We start from the raw sequence: 19,182 nt of genomic DNA, 5'->3' as shown, positions 1-19,182 counted from the left end.
AGTATGTCAAGGCTGTATATTGTCACCCTGCTTATTTAACTTCTGTGCAGAGTCCATCATGAGAAACGCTGGACTGGAAGAAACACAAGCTGGAATCAAGATTGCTGGGAGAGATATCAATAACTTCAGATATGCTGATGACACCACCCTTATGGCAGAATGTGAAGAAGAACTAAAGAGGCTCTTGATGAAAGTGAAAGAGGAGAGCGAAAAGTTGGCTTAAAGCTCAACATTCAGAAAATGAAGATCATGGCATCTGGTCCCATCACTTCATGGGAAATAGATGGGGAAACAGTGGAAAAAGTGTCAGACTTGTTATTTTTGGGCTCCAAAATCACTGCAGATGGTGACTGCATCCATGAGATTAGAAGACGCTTTCTCCTTGGAAGAAAAGTTATGACCAAGCTAGATAGCATATTAAAAAGCAGAGACATTACTTTGCGGACTAAGGTCCATCTAGTCAAGGCTATGGTTTTTCCAGTAGTCATGTATGGATGTGAGAGCTGGACTGTGAAGAAAGCTGAGCACCGAAGAATTGATGCTTTTGAACTGTGGTGTTGGAGAAGACTCTTGAGAGTCCCTTGGACTGCAAGGAGATCCAACCAGTCCATTCTGAAGGAAATCAGCCCTGGGATTTCTTTGGAAGGAATGATGCTAAAGCTGAAACTCCAGTACTTGGCCACCTCATGCGAAGAGTTGACTCATTGGAAAAAACTCTGATGCTGGGAGGGATTGGGGGCAGGAGAAGAAGGGGACGACCGAGGGTGGGATGGCTGGATGACATCACTGACTCGATGAACACGAGTCTGAGTGAACTCCAGGAGTTGGTGATGGACAGGGAGGCCTGGCATGCTGCGATTCATGGGGTCGCAAAGAGTCGGACACGACTGAGTGACTGAACTGAACTGAACTGAACTGTGCTAATTATACTGTTCCCTGGTGGCTCAGTGGTAAAGAATCTGCCTGCTGGTACTGGAGATGCTGGTTCTGTCTCTGATCCAGGAAGATCCCCTGGAGAAGGAAATGGCAGCCCACTCCAGTATTCCTGCCTGGAAAATCCTGTAGACAGAAGATCCTGGCTGGCTACACAATAGCCCAGTTCAGTTCAGTTCAGTCACTCAGTCGTGTCCGACTCTTTGCGACCCCGTGAATTGCAGCACGCCAGGCCTGCCTGTCCATCACCAAATCCCAGAGTTCACTCAAACTCACGTCCACCGAGTCAGTGATGCCATCCAACCATCTCATCCTCCGTCGTCCCCTTCTCCTCTTGCCCCCAATCCCTCCCAGCATCAGAGTCTTTTCCAATGAGTCAACTCTTCACATGAGGTGGCCAAAGTACTGGAGTTTCAGCTTTAGCATCATTCCTTCCAGAGAACACCCAGGACCGATCTCCTTCGGAATGGACAGGTTGGATCTCCTTGCAGTCCAAGGGACTCTCAAGAGTCTTCTGCAACGCCACAGTTCAAAAGCATCAATTCTTCGGTGCTCATCTTTCTTCACACTCCAAGTCTCACATCCATACATGACCCCTGGAAAAACCATAGCCTTGACTAGATGGACCTTTGTTGGCAAAGTAATGTGTCTGCCTTTAAATATGCTATCTAGGTTGGTCATAACTTTCCTTCCAAGGAGTAAGCATGTTTTAATCTCATTGCTGCAGTCACCATCTGCAGTGATTTTGGAGCCCCCCCAAATAAGTCTGACAGTGTTTCCACTGTTGCCCCATCTATTTCCCATGAAGTGATGGAACCAGATGCCATGATCTTCGTTTTCTGAATGTTGAGCTTTAAGCCAACTTTTTCTCTCTCCTCTTTCACTTTCATCAAGAGCCTCTTTAGTTCTTCACATCCTGCCATAAGGGTGGTGTCATCAGCATATCTGAAATTATTGATATCTCTCCCAGCAATCTTGATTCCAGCTTGTGTTTCTTCCAGCCCAGCGTTTCTCATGATGGACTCTGCACAGAAGTTAAATAAGCAGGGTGACAATATACAGCCTTGACATACTCCTTTTCCTATTTGGAACCAGTCTGTTGTTCCATGTCCAGTTCTAACTGTTGCTTCTTGACCTGAGTATAGGTTTCTCAAGAGGCAGGTCAGGTGGTCTGATATTCCCATCTCTTTCAGAATTTTCCACAGTTTTTTGTGATCCACACAGTCAAAGGGTTTGGCATAGTCAATAAAGCAGAAATAGATGTTTTCCTGGAACTCTCGTGCTTTTTCCATGATCCAGCAGATGTTGGCAATTTGATCTCTGGTTCCTCTGCCTTTTCTAAAACCAGCTTGAATATCTGGAAGTTCATGGTTCATGTATTGCTGAAGCCTGGCTTGGAGAATTTTGCACATTAACTTTACTAGCGTGGGAGATGAGTGCAATTGTGTGGTAGTTTCAGCATTCTTTGCCTTTCTTAGGAATTGGAATGAAAACTGACCTTTTCCAGTCCTGTGGCCACTGCTGAGTTTTCCAAATTTGCCGGCATATTGAGTGCAGCACTTTCACAGCATCATCTTTCAGGATTTGAAATAGCTCGACTGGTATTCTATCACCTCCACTAGCTTTGTTCGCAGTGATGCTTTCTAAGGCCCACTTGACTTCACATTCCGGAGTGTCTGGTCATAGGTGAGTGATCACACCATCGTGATTATCTTGGTAGTGAAGCTCTTTTTTGTACAGTTCTTCTGTGTATTCTTGTCACCTCTTCTTAATATCTTCTGCTTCTGTTAGGTCCATACCATTTCTGTCCTTTATCGAGCCCATCTTTGCATGAAATGTTCCCTTGGTATCTCTAATTTTCTTGAAGAGATCTCTAGTCTTTCCCATTCTGTTCTTTTCCTCTATTTCTTTGCACTGATTGCTGAGAAATCCTTTCATATCTCTTCTTGCTATTCTTTGGGACTCTACATTTAGATGCTTATATCTTTCCTTTTCTCCCTTGCTTTTCGCTTCTCTTCTTTTCACAGCTATTTGTAAGGTCTCCTCAGACAGCCATTTTTCTTTTTTGCATTTCTTTTCCATGGGGATGGTCTTGATCCCTGTCTCCTGCATAATGTCATGAGGGGTCACAAAGAGTCAGAAAAGACGTAGCAACGAAACGACGACAAACAAAGAAAAACTACTAGTTTTGTGATTTCAGCTTTCTTTTCACTTTCCTTTAAATGTTTTCCAAAACTTCTGAATTTTTAAAGAAACTATTTGGTTGGATCATATCTTAGTTGTGGCACCCGGGATCTTCACTGTGTCCTGTGGGGCCTTTCATTGCGTTGGACTCTCTACTTGTGGTGCTTGGCCTCAGTAGTTGTGGTGCTCAGGCTTGGTTGCCCCCGTAGCATGTGGAATCTTAGGTCCCTGACCAGGGATTGAACCCATGTCTCCTGCATTGCAGGGCAGATTGTTAACCACTGGACCACCAGGGAAGTCCCGAAACTTCTGAACTTTTTATTGCAAAATAATTGAAGCAGTCGTTATGCATTAAAGGAGTGTCTTTTTTGTTGATTGATTGTGTCTTAAATTTCCTCTTCTGTTATTTAATTCTAATGCAGATACATCAAGAAATCTGGAATTTCATGAAATTCATAGCACGGGGAATGAGCCGCCTTTGCTGATTATGATTGGCTACAGTGATGGAATGCAGGTCTGGAGCATCCCTGTAAGTATGAAGATGCTGACTCCGTGAAACAGAAAACTTTGCAGCATGCTAGCTGGTGACCATATTTTCTCTAAGGACTCCTCCATTTATTTTGCAAGCAGTTGCTCAGAGACTGCTTTGTGTTGAACCCCATAGGAGGCCCAAGGAGTAAAGGGCAAGTGGGAACTGAACCATGCGGTAAATGGTTTGTAAAGTAGGCCAGCGATTGTGGGGATCACTTTACACGGAAGATCTCACGTCTCATCATGGTAACCCTACGAAGTAGGTATTATTGTTCTGTTTTCCTGAAATTTTTACAAAAGAGTAAAGAGGCTAAGCCCTGGAAAAGGAAATGGCAACCTCCTCCGGGGGATCTTGCCTGGAAAATCCCTTGGACAGAGGAGCGTGGCACGCTACAGTCTGTGGAGTTGCAGAGTTAGACATGACTTAGTGATTAAACAACAACAAAGAAGCTTATAGAAGGCTTAAAAAATTAGCGATTATTAAAAAAAATGTTTTGAGTCAGTTAAAACATCCACATGGTACAAAATTCAAGAGGTGTAAGTGGGTAACAAAACTCCCTACCACTGTTTTCCTCAGTTTCCTTTATCTTGAGTAGTTTCTAGTTCCCTAGGATTTCTAGTTTCTTATGTATCCTGATTTTTTTGGCAAATAAGAACATATATATTTCTCCCACCCTGCCCTTCCTTAACAGAAGGGAACATACTATACAACTGTCTGTACTTTGCTATTTTTTACTTATGAATTAGTATTCCAAGAGTTTCTCTATGAGATATATAGCCACATATAATGCTCTTATTTGGACTTTCCTTAATTTCCGTAACTTGTTTCCAATTATTGGAAACACTTGAGTGCACCCTCCCCTCGCCTTTTCTGATATTAGAAATGATGTATACATGAGCTTGAACTAAGGTCATTTTGTGTCTGTGTATCAGTTTAGGATAAATCACAGTTTCGATAAATGTTTTAAATTGCCTAGCAGTGGTCCCAGTTTCCATCTTCAGTCCTACATGTGCTTCTCTGGAATGACCAGAAGTAAATGTACTAGAAGAGGAAGAGGCTTGGTGGGATCACAGCTCAGTGAAGTGTAGTTGGGACTACATACTTTGGCTTATACTTAGTTGTATTCTGGTGTTTGGCATGGCCTAGGTATCATGTCTCTCCTGTAGATTGGGGTGGAAGGCCTAGTTGGCAGGTGGGACATCTGTTGTGTAGGTTTCTTTTTTTTTTTTTTTTGCAGTTAGAGACGTGGGGCCAATATTTGTGCCTTTAATAAACGCATTGACTACATTGTTTGAAGCCTATTTTGCATGGGTGGTTCAACTAGAATTTTTTTTCTTCCCTTTTCAGTTCTTTTGAGTTCTTATGGTTACTTCCTAGAAGATTTATAAGCAAATATACATTCCCTCAAATTTAATGAAATGCTAGATGTTCTACAGAATTTGGCTTAAGGATTATTGAATAATGAATATATTGATCTTCACAATTCTTAAACATTTTAAGTAAAAATATTATTTATTCTTATATTCTGTAAATCATGTTATAGTTCCCTCTAATCTTAATAGGGGGCTTCCCTAGTGACTCAGTTGGTAAAGAATCTGCCTGTAATGCAGGAGACCCAGGTTTGATCCCTGGGTTGGGAAGATCCCTTGGAGAAGGGAATGGCAACCCACTCCTGTATGCTTGCTTGGAGAAATCCATGGATGGAGGAGCCTGGCAGGCTGTTTAGTCCATGGGGTTGCAAAGAGTCGGGTACGACTGAGCTACTAACACACACACACACACACATACAGGTACTAATCTTATAATAATTACATATCATATTATTAAATGTTTAGGGTTTGAGGCTTTATATTTCTTAAAGATTGGTTTTATTTTGCAGAGATAGAAGAATCCTGTTTGTATGTCATGGATTGAGTGAATTTGTTTTTTTGCCTTTGGGGATGTGAGGTTGACATTTTTTCAAGACTTTGCAATATTGTTTGTAATTGAAGTATCATGCCAAAGGCATAGACACAGGACCTAAAATGAAACGGTGTTTTGTTTGTTTGCTTTTTCCTAACAAGGGAAATAATTCTAGATTGTGTTCAGAGGAGAGGATTTTGTAAATGTAACCTTTTCTTATTAATGGAGACTAATTTTGACTAATGGAGACTAAATTTTAGTTTTTAGTGATTGAGTGATTGGAGTTAATTGCTGTATAATGCTGTGTTAGTCTCTACTGCACAGCAGAATGAATCAGCTATATGTGTATAAATGTATATATATCTTCTTTCTTGGATTCCCTTCCCATTTCGGTCACCACCATTTTGATTCTTTACTGTTTGTTGACAGAGTTGAAGGCAAAGAGGAAGCTCGAGTTTTAACAGGGTTGGGCCTTGTGGGATTAGGGGTGTTGACCAGATTGAGCACATTCCTTTGGTGGTACTCAGGCTGCCCACTTGGTTTGGTTATAATTAGAGGCATCGCTTTTAATAGTTGACTTATGTCTAGCTCTGAATAACTTAAAGGTCTTCTGAGTAATTTTAATTACTTCTTTAAAGTAATTCTTATGCCCAGATTGTATTTTGAGAGAATTAAATAATCTTTTCTTTGTGGAGTTTTCATTGACTGTCAGTTGTTACTCTTGTAGTAGTATAGCCCCCATGAGGACTGGTTCAAGAATTAGGAGGCAGTTTGGAAAAAATAAGCTCCTTCTGTTGCACTGATGGAGCTCTTACTGTGTTCAGAGAGCTTTATATACACATTGTCTCATGTGTTGTATACTGTGAGGGAGAAGTTATCCTATTTTATAGGTGGTAAGGTCACACTACTTAAAAGAGGAGGAATTGGAATGCAAACCCAGTTCTGTCTGACTTCATATTCTAAGGGCTCTGTTTCCTCTCTGCGGTAGCAGAAGATGTGCCGTGCAAGTGGTAGGGCAGCTTAGTGTTAGTTTTCAGTGTAAACGGTTATGATGTACCTTCATATGTTCATCCTTTATAGACGAGTGTGAGTTACCCATTACTCTAACTAAACCCTTCTGAAACTTATCATTAGTTAGCCATTCAGTTATCATTTAAGTGTTACCATGTATAGATCAGGAGCTTATGTTGGTCAGTCTAGAAATAAACCTGGTTCTAAGGGACCTTTGAGACCACAAAGCGTATTTGCTTTTGAGTTAAGTGAGGGTGGGCAAAAAGTCAATCCTTGTCTGAATTTCAGCTCAGTTTTTGCTTCAAGTTTGTGCCCAAGGTTGATTTTATATAATTGTCCCACCTCTGAGTCTCAGATTAAGAAAATAAACATCCTGGCTAAACATTAAAAAAAAAATTCTTTATGAAGTTCGTTGTTGTTGTTCATTCACTAAGTCATGTGTGACTCTTTGTGATCACATGGGCTGTAGCAAGCCAGGCTCCTCTGTCCAATGCTGTCTCCCAGAGTTTGCTCAAATTCATGTCCATTGAGTTAGTGATACTTTCTAACCTTCTCTTCCTCTGACACTCTCTTCTCCTTTTGCATTCAATCTTTCCCAGCATTAGGATCTTTTCCAGTGAGTCAGATCTTTTCCAGTGAATTGGGTCTTTGCATCAGGTGGCCAAAGTATTGGAGCTTCATCTTCAGCAACAGTCCTACCAATGAATATTCAGGGTTGATTTCCTTTAGAATTGACTGTTTTTTTTTTATGAAATGCACAAATGCAGTTGAGGCTTAGATGATATCTCAGAATCTAGCTAAGTAGAGTTAGCTCAAAACTGTGCAGAAGTAGTATCTCTCCTGCCCAGTCCCTGCGACTTTGTGTATGAGATGCCTGCAGGAAAACACCAGTATTCATAGCTTTCCCAAGCTGTCCGGCGCCTTCTGTCAACACATCTGATGTAACATGAGAAAGAATGATTATTTATGTTGTTGGTCTGGATAAATAGGTCCCTTTCCTACTCATGCCCAGCAATGTCATTACCTCTTTTTGGTTATGTAAATATCGGTGCTCTTGCTTAAAATTCTTTTTTAAAAAATTTATTTTATTTTCTTTTGGCCATGGTGCGTGGCTTGTGGGATCTTAGTTCCCCAGTCAAGGTTTGAATGTGGCCTATGGCAGTGAGAGCACAGAGTTCTAACCACTGGGCTGCCAGGGAATTCCTTTAAAATTCTTTAAAAAATTAAAAAAAAAATATTTTTTATTTGAAGGATAACTGTTTTACAGAATTGTTATTTTCTGTCAAACATTAACATGAATCAGTCATAGGTATACATATGTTCCCTCCCTCCCATCTTACCCCTCTAGGTTGTTACAGAGCACCTGTTTGAGTTCCCTGAGTCATACAGCAAATTCTGTCTATTTTACATATGGTAATGTAAGTTAATTAAAAAAATCAGCAGTACATGGACTAAAGACCAAACAGATTTATGGGATTTATATGAAAAAAAACCAAAAAGCAAAAAACCCAGTAGTTCTGTACTTTTCCTTGAACTCCCGTAATTCTTTTAGCTCTTGTTATCTTAGTTATTTATTTTATTTATTTCAGTTATTTTAAAATATCTTGCTTGTATTCTATATATATATATATATATATATATATATTTTCAGCCAGTCTTACACATAGATTGACTGGGTACACTGAGATATGAGAACTTAAAAAGTGTTCATTTATTCAACACAAGTCTGTAATAAAGTATGTATTTTGAGCAAAATAGGGTCTTTTCTCTAATGGAGCTAGTAGAAGAACTGGATTTAAATAAAAATAAAGATAAATTGTAAATGAAGAAAAAAGAGATTATAATAAGGAAGTGGCATGAAAGTAATTAAATTTAGCCACAGTATGATTGGAACAGCAAATAGTAAAGTCAGAGGTTCTGAGGTGGAAATGTTCTTTATAGTTGGACACTGAGATTTCTTAAGTTTTTTTCTTCTTAAGAATATTGAGAAAAATATCTTTATGATTATGTAATTTAGAGAGATCAATAAAAGGTATACTAAGGCTTTTGGTAGATTTGCCAAATTGCATTCTTATATAGTCATGCCATTTATACTTGCCTCGTTCATTCATTAATTCATTCACTCAGCAAAGATTTATTGATTGTCTTTTGTATGCCAGACCTTGTTCAAGGTGCTGGGAAAACAACATTGAGCTAAACAAAACCATTATTCTTATGGAATATCTATTCTAGGTAGGTGGATTGAAGAGTGGGGAAGATGATATTAAAACATGTACCATGCTTTGATATAGGTAAACACATACCAGGTGTTATAGTGGGGTGGTTGATGTTGTGGGTTGCTATATTATGTAAGGTAGTCTTGGAAAGCCTCTCTCAGTGATTTGCAGAGCAGAAGTGCGGAGGATTAAGTCTTGTGGGCATTTGAGGAAGGGGCATTTAAAGGCAGTACTCTCTCATATAGGATTCTGTTTCCTATATTTAAAAATAGCAGGGAGTCACTTTGATGGAGCTTGGTGAGCAGGTAAAAAATGCTGGGTATCTCAGAGGTGGTGCTGGGCTACAGTTTTGCAAGATAAAACTTACAATGAGCTTTGTACCGTTGTAAGAACTTCAAAAAGTCTGAATATAGAGCAAAGTTGAACCAGTTTTACGGAAAATATATATACTTACCACCTCGATTATACCATGAAAATGTTTACTGTATTTGCTTAATTTTCTTTATACCTATAGATCTTATTGGGTGCATTTCAAAGTAAATTGCAAAATCAGCATGGTTTCCCCTAACTACTTTTGCATGGCTTATCATTAAAGTTGAATATTTGATTAGTTTTTAATGTAAAGTTTACCCACAGTTTAATACACAGATCTTAATATGTAAACTTTCCTGAGCTTTGATAAGTACATGGCAGCCCAAATGTCTGTCAAGATATAGACCATGATTATCATTCAAGAAATTTCCCTCATGGCTGTTCTCAATTTTTCCTCCATCCCATCTGTGAAACAGCCACTATTGTTATCTTATTTTCCACTGTAGATGAGTTTGCCTGTAGATTAGTTTTGCCTGTTTTAGTTATGGCACTCAGGCTTAGTTGCTCTGCAGCATGTGGAATGTTCCCAGACCAGGAATTAAACCCATGTCCCTTGTATTCGCAGATGGATTCCTATCCACTGCACCACCATGGAAGTCCTCTCATCCTCTTTTGAAGTGCTTAATATCTTAAACAGATCTAAAAGATGAGAGTTGTATGAAACAGTGTATTTGAGGTTCAGTAAGTTAAGATTTATTAGGGAAAACCACTGGACCATTCAGGTATGACCCCTTACGATTATACAATGGAAGTGACAAATAGATTCAGGGGATTAGATCTGATAGAGTGCCTAAAGAACTATGCACGAAGGTTTGTAACATTGTAGAAGGCAGTGATCAAAACCATCCCCAAGAAGAAGAAATGCAGAAAGGCAAATGGTTGTCTGAGGAGTCCTTAAAAGCAGCTGAGAAAAGAAGAGAAGCGAAAGGCAAAGGAGAAAAAGAAAGATATTTCTGTCTGAATTCCAAAGAATAGCAAGGAGAGATAAGAAAACATTCTTAAGTGATCAGTACAAACAAATAGAGGAAAACAATAGAATGGGAAAGACTAGAGATCTCTTCAGGAAAATTAGATACCAAGGGATCATTTCATGCAAAGATGGGCACAGTAAAGGACAGAAACAGTATGAACCTAACAGAAGCAGAAGATAATAAGAAAAGGTGGCAAGAATACACAGAACTGTACAAAAAAGATCTTCATATCCCAGATAACCACAGTGGTGTGATCACTCACCTAGAACCAGCCATCCTGGAATGCGAAGTCAAGTGGGCCTTAGGAAGGATCACTATGAACAAAGCTAGTGGAGGTGATGGAATTCCAACTGAGCTATTTCATATCCTAAAAGATGATGCTGTGAAAGTGCTACACTCAGTATGCCAGCAAATTTGGAAAACTCAACAGTGGCCACAGGACTGGCAAAGGTCAGTTTTCATTCCAATCCTAAAGAAAGGCAATGCCAAAGAATGCTCAAACTACTACACAGTTGTACTTGTCTCACATGCTACTAAAGTAATGCTCAAAATTCTCCAAGCCAGGTTTCAACAGTGTGTGAACCGAGAATTTCCAGATATGCAAGCTGGATTTAGAAAAAGCAGAAGAACCAGAGATCAAAATGCCAGCATCTGCTGGATCATCTTAAAGCAAGAGAATTCCAGCAAAACATCTATTTCTGCTTTATTGACTATGCCAAAGCCTTTGACTGTGTGGATCACAAGAAACTGTGGAAAATTCTGAAAGAGATGGGAACACCAGACCACCTGACCTGCCTCCTGAGAAATCTGTATGCAAGTCAAGAAGCAACAGTTAGGACTGGACATGGAACAATGGACTGGTTCAAAATTGGGAAAGGAGTACATCAAGGCTATATATTGTCCTCCTGCTTATTTAACTCATGTGCAGAGTATATCATGGGAAATGCTGGACTGAATGAAGCACAAGCTGGAATCAAGATTGTGGGGAGGAATATCAATAACTTCAGATATGCAGGTGACACCATCCTTATGGCCGAAAGTGAAGAGGAACTAACGTGCCTTTTGATGAAAGTGAAAGAGGAGAGTGAAAAAGATGGGTTAAAACTCAGCATTCAGAAAACTAAGATCATGGCACCTTGTCCTAACACTTCATGGCAAATAGATGGGGAACAGTGACAGACTTTATTTTCTTGGGCTCCAAAATCACTGCAGATGGTGACTGCAGCCATGAAATTAAAAGACATTTGCTCCTTGGAAGAAAAGCTATGACCAACCTGGACAGCATATTAAAAAGCAGAGGCATTACTTTACCAACAAAAGGCTGTCTAGTGAAAGCTATGGTTTTTCCAGTAGTTATGTATGGATGTGAGAGTTGGACCATAAAGAAAGCTGAGTGCTGCAGAACTTATGCTTTTGACCTGTGGTGTTAGAGAAGTCTTTTGAGTCCCTTGGACAGCAAGGAGATCCAACCAGTCCATCCTAAAGGAAATCAGTCCTGAATATTCATTGGAAGGACTGATGCTGATGCTGAAACTCCAATACTTCGGCCACCTGATGGGAAGAGCTGACACATTGGAAAAAACCCTGATCCTGGGAAAGACTGAAGGCAGCAGGAGAAGGGGACAACAGAGGATGAGACGGTTGGATGGCATCACTCACTCGATGGACATGAGTTTGAGCAAGGTCTGGGAGTTGGTGATGGACAGGGAAGCCTGCTGTGCTGCAGTCCACAGGGTTGCAAAGAGTCAGACATGACTGAACGACTGAAGTTAAGATTCGGAGTGTTTTCTTGGATGTGCTGCAAAGAAGCAACACTAGGTGTCGCTAACACATTGAGCTAAGAAAAGTCCAGCTGTTCCCTTAAAAGAAGATATTTTCCCTAAAGCTTTTAGTGTGGCTTTTACACTTTTTGTCTTGCCTTTACATTGAAAACGTCAGAGAAAACCTGCAAGGACATATTTGAGGTGAATACCAATTAGCTTATTATTTGTTAGAAGATGGGTGCCAACTTTGCCATGTTGAGATTGCTAGCTAGGAAACAATTTTTATGGGTTTCATTTGGGAACAAACTAAAGTCAGTGATTTGGGTAACTGGCAAGCAGAGAAAGTTTGAATATGGACCCAAATCAAAAAAATTGCCTTTGTTGAGAGTAGAGCTTTATTTTGATTGGTTCAGTCTCTTATTACTGGAAAGAGAAGTAATGGATGGCTCTTTAGTCACTTGGCAATGGACGATCTTCGGGTGTCACAGAGTGAATAAAAGCAGAAAAGAAGAATAATATTGAAATAACTTGTGGAATTCTGCCAGGCTCCTCTCTCCACAGGATTTCCCAGGCAAGAATACTGGAATGGGTTGCTCTTCCTTCTCCAGGGGATCTTCCCGACCCAGGCATCGAACCCAGGTCTCCTGCATTGCAGGCAGATTCTTTACCATCTGAGCCAGCAGGGAAGCCCTAATAAAAGCAGAAGTGAAGAATAATGTTTAAGTAGCTTGTGGAATTCACTTAGATCAGTAGAGGAAAATATTTTCTGTGGAATATGTTTCCTTAGGTATTACTTTAAACAAGTCTATATCTAAAGTTTAGTCTTTCCAGTGTTTAAATAGTGGCTTTCTGTGACTTTTGTTGATTTGAAAAATGAGTTTGAAATTTATTATTGTAAATCGGAATCTCTCGTTTGAAATATTTTTGATATTTTTCCACTCTAAAATGGAAGATCTTCTTTGGACACAAGCTGACCAGTGAGTGTGCGGAAGGCAGCTGTTTTTCTTACGAATTTCACTGAATATGTTAAATACCATCAAGTGCAGAGATCATCAGTGAGCAGACTGAGTTTTTAATGTGTGTATATAACTTTCTGGGCACAACTCAGATTAAGACACAGACCCTTTCCAGCGACTCAGGAGTCGCTCATGCCACCTGCCTGTCACTACTGCCCTCCTTGTACCTCTAAGTAACCACTATTCTGACTTCTATCACCAGAGATTAGTGTTTTCTATTCTTGAACTTAAAAAAAACAGGGTGTGTGTTGCGGGGTGGTCAGAGATAATCCAGTCTATTCTTTTGTGTCTGGCTTCTTTCTCTCAACAGTGTGACTATGAGATTCTTTCATGTTATTGTATGTAGCAGTGAGTGATTTGTTCTTAATTTTGCTGTATACTATTTTTAGTGTCCTACTCTTTGCAACCCCATGGAAAGGTATCTCTGTCCAGACAAGAATACTGGAGTGGGTTGCTATTCCCTTCTCCAGGGGATCTTCCTGACCCAAAGATCGAACCTGAATCTCCTGCATTGCAGGCAGATTCTTTACCATCTGAGCCACTGGGGAGGCCTTTCCATTATACAACTGATTAACATTTTTGTTGATTCCGCTTTTTGAATGTTATGGATAAAGCTGCTCTGGTGCTCTTGTATGTGTTCCTTGGTGGATATATGCTGCACCCGTTTCTCTGGGATGTAGACCTAGAAGTGGATTTGCTGTGTCGAAGTGAACGTGTACGTTTAAAACTTCAGTAGATATTGCCAATCAGTTTTCCGAAGTGGTTTTACCAGTATGTACTCCCACCAGCAATTTATGAAAGTTTTACATGCTGCACGTTCTCACTAGCTCTTGGTATTGTCAGTCTTTCTAATTTTAACCATTCCTGTGTATTTGGGTTGGTATCTTATTGTGGCTTTAAAGATGCTTTTGTTTTGCAATAATTTTAACTTTCAGAAAATTTTGTACTAATAGAAGGAACTCCTGTTACTCATTACTCAGATTTACCAGTGAAGGAGATTTTACTTTTTCTTTATCATTCTCTCAATTTTTTCTGTGTGGTTTTTTTCTGAACCATTTATCAGTAGGAGAATTTATGCCCTCCTTCCATAAAAAATTCTGTACATATTTCCTGGGAACAAGCACATTATCTTTTAAAACCATAGCACTGTAATCAAAACCAGCACCTTTAAATTTGATACAAATAATAATCCAGTCCATTTTCTGATTTCATCATTTATCTGTTAGTCTTCCTTATAGGTTTCTTTAAATTTTTCCTTTTTTAATGTTGTCTTTTGATGAAGGAAATCCAAATCAAATTTTAAGTGGTTTACTCTATTCTTAATGCTTTTTGTATCCTTGTTTATTCTAAGGCCATGAAAATATTCTGTTATGTTTTCTGCTAGAAGATTGCCATTATCTTTAGATTTATAATCTTTTTGAAATTTTTGGTATATGGTTTGACGCAGGGGTCAAGACTTTTCTGAATTGAAAAAATTTAAAAATGTAATTGATTTAGCACCATTTCCTGAACGGACTGACTTCCCAGGTAGCTCAGTGGTAAAGAATTCACCTGCCAATGCAGGAGACTCAGGAGATGTGGATTCAGTTCCTGGGTCAGGAAGGTCCCCTGGAGGAGGAAAGGGCAACCCACTGAAGTATTCTTGCTTGGAGAATCCCATGGACAGAGGAGCCTGGTGGGCTACAGTCAGTGAGGTCACAGAGTTGGACATGACTGAGCACGCATGAACTCAGCACTCCTGAAAGGACCATTCTTTGCCCACCAAATATGAGTACGTAATTTTGACCATTTCTATGTTTTTGCTTTTATTTTTAGTCTATTTTCAAATTGATTTTTAAAACCTCTGAATTTTGAAAAAATTATAGACTCATGGGAAATTGTAGACTATTAGAGTCCTGGGTGCATTTCCCTCAATTTATCCCAGAGGTGACATATAAATTATAGTACCATATCAAAACCAGGAAATAGATATTTACAATGATTAAAAAAATTTTTTTTATAGTTTGTCTTTTCCAGTTTTATTTAGATTTAGTTGACCTAATACATTGATCTTTAACACCATGAATTATGGTCATTTTACCTATTTTGAACTTTATGTTGATGGATTCATAGTATATGAACTCAATCAGATTTTCCTCTACAGATGTAATGATTAATCTTGAGACTAAGTCCATTTTTTTTTTTTCAGTTTGCCATATTTGAATATTCTTCACCTTGGCCTGGGGGATTATTTGCAGCTAGACAGAGTACATTGATCACAAGATTTTCTCTTATGCCTTTGCTTTTAATCTACTTTCTTTCCTTTTTAAAAATTCATTTAAGTAGATTTATTATTGTATTTATTTATTTATGACCAACAAAGACGTGATCTTTGTTGCTATGCGGACTTTTTTCTAGTTGCGTCAGGCGGGGTTACTCTAGCTGCAGTGCATGGGCTCAGAAGTTGCAGCCCTGGGGCTCTAGAGAGCAGGCTCAGGATCAGGGATTGAACCTGTGTCTCCTGCATTGACAGATGGATTCTTTACCACTGAGCCACCAGGGAAGCCCTGTCTTCTTTCTTTATGTATATGTTTCTGGTTTAAAAAGTACTGGTCATCTTGATGTGAACTGTCAGAAGTGATAACAGAATTAACAAATGATTGTTTTAAAAGGCTGATACTTTTTAAAATAAGAAATTAATTTAAATGAATTTTAATACATAACACATCAAAGTATGCAAATACAAGTTATATATATTTGTGACTCATTCTTGCCTTTATTGGCATTTTGGACCAGGTAACTCTTTATTATGGGGGGCTGTTCTGTACATTGTAGCATACATAGTCACATCTGTGGCTTCTGTCTACTAAATGCCCAAACCAACTCCCTTAATTATGACAATTAAAAATGTCTCCAGTCATTGCCAAATATCCTCTGGTTGAGAACCACAACTCCAGAGAAAATTTTGGTTGAAACTACTGGCTTAGATACATATAATTTGATGGGAAAAGTTGTTGAGTGTAGTTAAGCATACCGAAGATTTATTGTACATGTATACGTATACACACACACATACAGACACACTATAGTGAGAATAATGGAATTGAAATGTCTGTATTTTTACATATTAAAATTAAGTGCTATCCATTATAAGCCTTTCCCTTAATATTCATTCTGGTTGATCGGTAGTAATCAACTGTGTTCTCATTTTTTTTTTCAGATGAGAAGGGTGAGATAATAGAAAATAATAGGTTTCTGGGGACTTTCTTATTGGCTGTACCAGGTGGCATGTGGGATCTGGTTCCCTGACAGGGACCAAACCTGTGCCCCACACAGTAGAAGCGTGGTGTCTCAACAACCAGACCACCAGAGAATTCCCCCCTGGGGGCTTTAAAAGGGAACTGAAGTAGTATTTCTATCTTCTAAATTTTGTTCATAATCTATTTAATGTTTGAATTTTGAACATAGGCCCGAAGGAATGAAGTTAAGAGTTTCTGATTTCATAATTTTTGATTCAGTTTTCCTGTGTGTTTCAGTATTTTCTGGAAATCTTCACTTTACATTAGCAGTTGGGAGAATTCTTTGTAAGTGTCTCTAGAACTATGATTAGGTTTTCATGGTCTATATCTCTGGTGCCAGGTACATTGTCTGGTAGGATACGTGTGTGTGTATTTACATATATATTTACATATGTATGTGCACACACACATATATATGCACATGTATATATGAGTATATATGTTAATAAATATGTTTCAAGATTTCAGCCTTTTGCTCCCTATTCTAGGGAGTCAGTATCAGAAAGATTCAAAGTCAATTTTATAATCTTTGGCTGTTTGCTTTCATTCTATTTCCATTCCCAGTCTATCCCCTTTTCCTAAAATCTCTTTAAAAAATTAATTAGCAGAACCCTTGTTTTTCCCTTCAGCCACACTGGAACTTTAGGTCTATGCCACATATTAGGATGTATAATGTAGCTAAGGGCTGAGCCCTGCCTCGAGGAGATTGCATTTTACTTGTGCGCTGTGTCACTACATAATTGCAGTCTGTGTCGGAGCTTCCCAAATGGGAGTGATTTTGCCCCCAAGGAAACATTTGTCTATGTTTGCAGACATTTTTTATTGTCATCATTAGGAGTTGCTACTGGCATCTAGTGAGTAAAAGCCAGAAATGCTGTACATCGTACCGTGTACTAGACAACCTCCTATAACAAAAATTGTTGCGTCCAAAATGTTGGCAGTACTGAGTCTATGAGATTCATGTCACGATGGGGGTTTGAGCAGAGTGCAGTAGAACCCTGAGCGGTGTTGGGGTGCTTTGGGGAATTTTGACGCTTGTGCTGCACAGTGAAATTTCATAATACAAATAGTAACAACTATTAAAAATCAGAATGTACTACACACATTATTTTAGGCACATTACCCTTTATTGTCTTATTATCTTATCAATTTGACTAGTTACTATTATTCCCAGTTTACAGAGGAAAAAATTGAAGTTCGTATTTAACCAGCTCAGCTTCTTTGATAGATAACTTAAGGAAAAAAAAAAGCATTTTTCAGAGCAGTTTTAGGTTCACAGCAAAATTGAGCTGAACGTACAGAGTTCCCACCACATCCTCTTGCCCCCACAAACACATAGCCTCCCCATTAATCAGCATTGCACATCAGAGTGGTGCCATGTTTGAACTGATGAACCTGTGCCGACCCCACATTATCATTCAGAGTCCATGGTTTACGTTAGATTTGCTTTCAGTGTTGCACATGCTGCGGGTTTTGACAGATGTGTAATGACACGTCCCCACCATTACAGAATCAGACAGAGAGTCTCACTGCCCTAAGTGTGCTCTGCCTGGGCCCTGATCGAAAAATCTTGTGTGCTCCCTCCTCTGGCAACCACTGGTCTTTTTACTGTCCATGTAGTTTTGCCTTTTCCAGAATGTCCTGTACTTGAAATCATGCAGTATGCAGCCATTTCAGGTCAGCTTCCTTCACTTAGTGACATGCATTTGCGTCTGCCTCACATCTTGCCATGGCTGATGGCACATTTATTTCTAGTGCTGGGTGATACCCTTTTGTCTGGAGGCACCACAGTGTCTCTATGACATATACCTTTAAAAATTAAGACATATACCTGTAAAGATTACCACAAAATGTACAGATGTCAAGTCTATAGTTTGATGACTGTGTGTTTTATGTATGTTCATGTAAGTGTGTATATATGTGTATACACATGCAAATAAATGGAACTACCATTGAGAACAAAATGTAGAACATTTTTCTTACTCAGAAAGTTCCCCAGACAGTATTAACCCCAAGGTAATCACTATTCTAACTGTAGATTAGCTTTGTCTCATTGAACTTTGTATAAGTAGAGGCACACAGCATGTGCTATTATACTTTGTGTCTATCTTTTGTGCTGTGTCTTTTTAAAAATTCATCCGTGTTGTTACATTTTGTAGTAGTTTGTATTTTTTATTTTTTTCATGACTGTGTTTCATTCTGTGGATTGAATATGCTGCAGTTTGTTTAGCTGTTCTTTTGATGGGCATTTGTGTTTCTGGCTTTTGGCTATAGTGAATAAAGCTCCTATGAACATCATTGTAGATCTGTGAATAATACTCTGTTTTTGAGTATCTATCTAGGAGTAGAATTGCTGGGTCATAGGTTAGGCATGTATTTAACTTTATTAGAAATTTCCTGGAGTTTTCCAAAGAGCCTGTACCGTTATACACTTAACATCTGCAATATCTAAGAATTCTAGTAGCTCCATTTCCTGCACCTTTTGGCACTGTAAGTCATTTTTTATCATCTGGTCAATCTTACAAGTTTGTATGATACCTATTTTACAGAAGAAAAACCTTAGCCTTCCTTCTCTTTGATATAATCAGTTTCTCTTTGGTTAGATATCTACTGCAAAACTATCTTCAATCCACAGATTATATCAGTGTAGGTTTACAATGCCAATAAAATATGACAAGCTCAGTCTTTTAAAAGTGGAAAAAGGCTATAAGCCAAAATTGGCTTATCTGTAGCATCGTTTTCTCTTGTTCCTTTTCAATTGGACATGTACTCAGCGTGAAATAAAATAACGAGTTAAGGGGAATCCAGTTTGTGTGTCTGAGTGATTATGAAGTGTTTATGACAGCTCCTAGGCTGACACGCTCTGTAATGGTGTTACATTGACTTCTGAACACCTTCTAGTCTGCCTCCAGGCGTGTGTGTCTGTGTAGTCTGAGTGGTTTTACATTAACATCTACCCGGGGTAAGATCTTTTGACTACAGAAGTGTTACTTGCAAATGGAAG

At 39.0% G+C, this 19,182-nt stretch overlaps 1 protein-coding gene across 2 annotated transcripts in view; it reads left to right on the top strand.

Annotated features, from left to right (window-relative positions):
* The window catches only part of BCAS3 (BCAS3 microtubule associated cell migration factor), a 589,830-nt gene that overhangs the window by 30,581 nt on the left and 540,067 nt on the right, over nt 1-19,182 (top strand). For both annotated transcript variants that reach the window (XM_068975810.1, XM_068975809.1), the window contains exon 5: nt 3,540-3,646. In XM_068975810.1, the coding sequence (XP_068831911.1) occupies nt 3,540-3,646 (107 nt within the window). The remainder of the gene's footprint in view (nt 1-3,539; nt 3,647-19,182) is intronic.

Source organism: Capricornis sumatraensis, chromosome 8 (genome assembly GCF_032405125.1).
Source record: "Capricornis sumatraensis isolate serow.1 chromosome 8, serow.2, whole genome shotgun sequence".
NCBI lineage: Eukaryota > Metazoa > Chordata > Mammalia > Artiodactyla > Bovidae > Capricornis > Capricornis sumatraensis.
Note: the sequence above shows the minus strand (reverse complement) of the source record. Positions and strands in the feature narration are given on the sequence as shown.